The 6420-nt window shown below is 34.5% G+C and overlaps 1 protein-coding gene across 4 annotated transcripts in view; it reads right to left on the bottom strand.

Moving 5' to 3' along the window:
• The window catches only part of RALGAPA1 (Ral GTPase activating protein, alpha subunit 1 (catalytic)), a 261272-nt gene that overhangs the window by 109162 nt on the left and 145690 nt on the right, over positions 1 to 6420 (bottom strand). For all 4 annotated transcript variants that reach the window (XM_006835341.1, XM_006835339.1, XM_006835340.1 and 1 more), the window contains 2 exons: positions 5506 to 5614; positions 3950 to 4060 (listed from right to left, as the gene is read on the bottom strand). In XM_006835341.1, coding sequence (XP_006835404.1) covers positions 3950 to 4060; positions 5506 to 5614 — 220 coding nt within the window. The remainder of the gene's footprint in view (positions 1 to 3949; positions 4061 to 5505; positions 5615 to 6420) is intronic.

The raw sequence follows: 6420 nt of genomic DNA, 5'->3' as shown, positions 1-6420 counted from the left end.
CTCTTGTGATACAATAGTGAATAATTGTTATCAGGACTGATTGTGAGGGTTGGAAATGTAAAGGTAGACATTTTGTGGCAAGGAGGGGAGGAATTAGCTTTTCAGTCTAGGAGCAGAGGTCCCTGGGACCATCAAGGGAGAACAGCGGAGAACGGGACCCTACCCAGCGAAGCAGTGATGCCTGAGATGGAGGCAGAGGCGATGACGTGGGGACTTTAGATCCGGAGAGGGAGAGGGCTGTGTGCTGACGACAGGGGGGTAGGGGGGGCTTGTGGTGTATACCCTTTGGTTGGTTGATGATGCACAGAGGGGATTGAAACCATGGCAATGAACACAATAAAACATTAAGAAAAAAAGAATTCTGTGTTATTTTTTCTTTTCCTAAAACAAGGATCAAATTCATTAGCTGGGAATTTAAGACCTCCACATGTATACCTTTCTGTGTATGTTGTTAAGTATGTCTACAAGCCGTTTCTGACTCATAGTGACCTTGTATAGGTTTCCTTTGAGGATTTAAATCTTCACAGGAGCAGAAAACCTCATCTTTTCTCCTGTGGAGAAACTGGTGGACTTGAACTGTGGACCTTGTGGTTCATAGTCCAGTGCTTATCATATGGAGCCACTGTGCTCCCCTTTCTATGAATTTATGTACAAAAAATTTTTAAAGGGATATTTTATAATGTTTTTCATTCAACACACACTATTATACAAATGGAGTCCTGGTGTGGTGCTGTTGGCTAATTCATTGGACTGCAAAGTCATTTGAACTGCAAGGTCGGTGGTTCAAGCTCACCAGCCGCTCCTTGGAAACTCTATTACAGGGTCGCTATGGGTTGGAATTGATTCGACGGCACTTAACAACAACAATTATACAAATAAAACTGTCAAAAGCTATGAAATAACATTTCAAAAGATTATTAAATAAGCAAAAAATTCATTTATAGAGTCATCATTTACTTTGGAAATTACCTGGTCATGTTCAATTTGTATGTGAATGTTACAATGTCTAGAGGTAAAATTTTTACTGAATGCTTTAAAATTTTTGCAAATTATTGTTTTAATGCATTATACAGAATAATTTCTCATAATATACAGTAAAATCTGTGAGTCAGATATGTGTAAAGCAGAAACATGTCAGAAAAGAAAACTCAGATATTTTCCAATAATAGTGAGTGATAGAAAAGTTGTAAGATCACACTCTGTCAAAGGCAGAAAACTTATGAGACCCAGAAAAACAAGGCAGATCAGCTCTCACAGATTTCAATGTATGGAAAAGGCGGCTATAAATCTTCATAGGAACGGAAAGCCTCATCTTTCTCCCACGGAAGTGCTGGTAGTTTCGAACTGCTGACTCTGAAGTTAGCAGTCCAACTCGTAATCACTATGTTACCAGAGTTCCTTGCAGCTCCTTAATACTGGTAAATAACATAAGGCTTCTATGACTAGTTCTATAAATAAATATCTTATTCAGTTAGAGATGGGAATTATTAGCTCTATACATTTATCTATAGCCCTTCATCACTATAACACGGCGTGAAGGAATTTGCAAACTCTATACACTTTAAAGTATTGTTGTTGTTAAGTGACATAGAGTCTGTTCTGACACATAGCGACCTTGTATAGGATTTCCAAGGAGCAGCTGGTAGATTTGAACCACTGATCTTATGGTTAGCAGTCCAATACGTATCCTACAGCACCACACCAGTACTTAAGTGTTGTTGTTGTTGTTAAGTGCCATCGAGTCGGGTCCGACCCATAGCGACCCTGTACAGGGTTTCCGAGGGTGTAAATCTTTACGGGAGTAGAAAGCCTCATCTTTCTCCCGCGGAGCGGCTGGTAGTTTCGAACTGCTGACCTTAAGGTTCGCAGCCCGATTCGTAACCACTACGCTACCAGAGCTCCTTAAGTAAGCATTAATAATATGTAAACAGATAAAGAAAATAAAACATTCCAAGGCTTTCAAATGAGAAATAACAACAAAACAAGTCAAACCAAACCAAATTGCTTATTTAAAAGAACCTTCATTTTTGAGCAGAATAATCATTTATTAAAGGGTAAAATTTTCAAATTTTTTCAAAAATTTCATGTTTCAATATTAGAGGAACACATGCACATTTATACATGGACATATAACATATACTACGTACATTATACTGGTAACAGCTGTTATTGCTATTAAGTACTGTCGAGTCCGTTCCGATTCATAGCTACCCTGTACAGGGTTTATGTGGAGTGGCTGGTGGATATGAACCGCCGATCTTATAGTCAGCAGTCCAGTACTTATCCTACAGTGCCACACCAGGGTTTCCCAATAATAACTGTACTCAACACGTATTATCATTTACATACCAAAAAGTGCTAAGTGCTTTGCATGTACTTTTCACTTAGTCTTTTAGAGGCATTCTATGAAGTAGATATTTTTATTTCAAATATACAGGAAAAGTTAAGAGGATTAAATAACTTGTCCACACACAGTGTAAGTGGCAGAGATAGGGCTACTTACACCCAGGTATGTCTAACCTCTAACCCAAGTTCTTAACAACAATACAATCAACTTAACAGATACAAATTATTTTCTATATGAATTCATCCTAGGCATGAAAAATGATAAAAGACAAATATATCCTTGTCTTAAAGGAGCTTAGAATATTGTACAGAGAAATATTTAATGCTATAATAGAAGCTACTAATGTGCTTTAGAGAAAAAAGGTGGAACTTTAGGTTTTCACTTAGATTTGAACATTGTTTTGCTCTGTTAGCTTGTGACTTCATGAAGTTCCTAAACCCTCAGCTTTCTCATCTAAAAAATGTAACTAAGAGAAAATAATAGCCATCTCAAAAAATTTATAAGAAAAATTAAATGTGATTAAAAAAAACAACGACTGGCACATTGAGTGGAACACTGGGGGCACTTAACAAATAATAGTTTGCACTTTTACTACAAATGCTAAAAGAATATGAAGATAATACATTAATTTTTTTTGAGGAGATAGCATTTAAGTTAATACCTAAAAGGAGGGAGTGGCCAGAAGAAAAAGATGATTTGGGGTAGGGAAAAGAGAGTGATGAGTACATTTGGGAAATAGCAAGCAGATTCAGTTACCTGTATCACAGAGATTAATTAGTATGTGATCCTGGAGAGGCAGGTTGGGTCACAGCTAAAGAATTTGGTTCTTGTTTTATAAGCAAAGGAAAATCACTCAGACATTCTGTTTTTGTATTTTCTGCAGACAGGTGACATGAGTCATGTGAATAATGACTTGATGGGGAAGAGCTTAGAAGCAAGGAAACCAGTTATAAGACTATTGCAGTATCTCATGAAAGAAATGAAGCCAGATGAAATAGGAAATACAAGAGACAATGAATTTTAAAAAAAAAGGAAAGGAAGGAATAAAAATTCTGATTTTGGTAACTAGAAAGATAGAATGTTTTCATTACCTAAGAGAGAAAACAAAGATAAATATAAGCTAAATACGTATTTACAAAAATAAATATAAGCTAAATACGTATTTACAAAGACAACGGCATGCATTACAAGTTTGCATGTAACATTTAATTTTTCTTACAATAGATATAATTAGTAAAAATTACTATTTTTACTTTCTCCAAAATAAGGGCCACAACATAGACAGAAAATACCAAGAGTTGTCATAAACTTTGATATCTTGGAAAACCATTACTGTTGTTAAGTGCCATTGAGTTGATTGTGACCAATAGCAACCCTGTACAGAGAGGGCTCTTCCAAGGAGTGGTTGGTAGATTTGAACTGTCACTTTGTGGTGAGCAGTTCAGTGCTTACCCTACAGTACACCACATCAGGATTATACAGGTAAGTATTATTTTGTTATACAAGATTTGAAGAAAATTATTACGTAATTTTGTATTTCAAGGTATTCGAATCTAAAAGTCCCTAAAACACGGTCAGAATACAAAATAACAAAATACTTACCTGAATAATTTTCAAGGGAGAATCTGGCTGGTAAATCTGAAGTCTAGGTATATAATGAACCAACATGTGAAGCATGTTACAAGCTACATGTGCGACTGTCTTATTGGTAAACTGTAGTAAACACAAAAAAGTATTAAAATATTATTTCTCAACTATTAATCAATACATTAGCTATTAAAAAACTTAAAATTTCATATATTTCTTGATGTTAAACTACATTTATGAAGCATGTTTATTAAAATAAACTAGAAAAATGAACCTATAGCTATAAAAAAAAAAATTCACAATGCATTCTAAAGACACAAAGCAATTTGATTTTTTCTTTTTAATTGGGGTCCTGGTGTGGCACTGCAGGATAAGCACTTGACCACAAGGTTGGTTTGAACCATAAGGTTGGTAGTTAAAACTCACTAACCACTCCTTGGAAACCCTGTCCAGGGTTCCTATATGTAGGAACAGACTCAACAGCTCTTAACAACAACAATATTAGAACTGTCTTCATTAATGTTTTATTTCATTCTCTCTTACTTGAATTTCTATAAAAGCTGCTCAACTACTTGTTATCAATCTTTCCTCCACTCCAATCTACTAACTATATACAGTAGTTTCAAATTAATCTTCTAAAGCATGGTTCTAATGCTGATAGTCTACACATTTAAAATCCTTTGATGACTCTCTAATGACTAAAGAATTTACATCTTTTATGCTTATCACTCTATGTTTAAATTCCATCTGACTCTTCAAGCCCTGATTCAAATGCCTTCTTTCCCCAAAGTTTTCACTGATAACCAACCACATCAAAATGATGTCTGCTTTGTCTGTACTCAATCAGTTTATGCATAACTGATTTGGTATTATTTTCAGCCTTTTATATTCTATTACTCTTATTTTAATCTTTCTCAGCTAAGATTTATAATTATCTTCTCCTATTCTGATACCCCTAACTCTGTCTAAGCAAACATAGTATATACTCAGAAATTCCACATAAATAGGTATTATTTAAAAACAATTATTAGAGTACTTTGTATGTGAAGGTGCTATAGATGTTACAAGTATTAAGACAGAAAAAACAATATGCATCCTTTCACAAACTGAAAAATACCCATCTCCTCATTCAAAGTCTCCCAACAGCATTCTATTACTTCTGAACAAATCTTACTCTGGCTACAAAGAGGGCATTTAAGTTGAATGATACAGCCAAAAAGTCAAAAACTTCATTTTAGGAAGTAGAAAAGTAGTGTTTAAAAACAAATAAAGAAAGTAACTTTTGTAAGTTCTTAAATGACTAGTTTTCTTTTTGGAAGTCATTCATATGAGGGGGTTTTAAAAAGTTTGTCTAGACAAAGAAATGAAAAGATAATGGAGTTTTCCCATAAAACTTTTGAAGCCTCCTCATATGTATGTAGAGATATGAATTGGGATTAGGGAAACAATAAAGTAACACATAAATAATGAAAACATTTATTAAAGGCACATGATATAATAATTTCCATTTAAAGAAGATTTAAAAAAATAACCATGCATTCTAACTAAATATTACACTGATTTTTTTTTACCTTTAATGAGACACAAATTACATTCAGCGCTTCTTTAATTTGAGGATGATGAGACTCATGGACAAGTTCTTCACAAATCCAAATACCTAAACTGCAAAGTGCTACACATCTAAGAAAAGGCAAATCAATGATATAAATAAAAGTAACCTAAGTAAAATAAAATCATCACTACAACCTAAATAAATAGTTATAATCAACTGACACAAATGAACATGCACTACATATATGAATTAATGAATTTGTTACTGACATTAGCTGAGCGTAACCCTGTACAATAAGCACTGGCCCGCAAGATCAATTTGAACCACAAAGTGACAGTTTAAACCCATCAGCTGCTCCTTAGAAACCCTTTACAAGGTCACTATGACTAGGGACCCACTCTACAGCGCTTAACAACAATGGAAGAGAATGTGGGGAGAAGGCACATCTCCAAAATCCCAAGCCTAATTTTCTTATTATAATTTATCACAGATCATAGGCTGTGTCTTTCTCACAAATACATATTAACAAGTAGGTATTTCTAAAAAGCTGCCCAAAGATATTTGTAACCTGTTTTCAATGAAGAAAGGGTATAACTTTACTGACAGCAGCAAAATGAACTTAAGAAAAAACATGAAATTGCTAGAAAAAGTAAAATTATTATCTTATCTTTTAAATTTATCTAGGAGTCCTGGTGTGGATAGGATAAGCACTAGACCTCAATGTCAGTTTTAAGTGCAAGGTTGGTGGTTAGAACTCACCAGCTGCTCCTCAGAAATCCTATATAGAGCCCTATGAGTTGGAACCGACTGGGGTGCACTTGACAACAAGAAGTCACAAGTTCTTTTTTTTAATTTAAGGTTTTTATTGTGGATTGAGTGAAAGTTTACAGGGCACATCATCAGTTTCACATTCAACAATTCATATAACTTGTTT

This window comes from Chrysochloris asiatica, unplaced genomic scaffold (assembly GCF_000296735.1).
Source record: "Chrysochloris asiatica unplaced genomic scaffold, ChrAsi1.0 scaffold00017, whole genome shotgun sequence".
Taxonomy (NCBI): domain Eukaryota; kingdom Metazoa; phylum Chordata; class Mammalia; order Afrosoricida; family Chrysochloridae; genus Chrysochloris; species Chrysochloris asiatica.
This window is presented reverse-complemented; position numbering and strand designations above follow the sequence as displayed.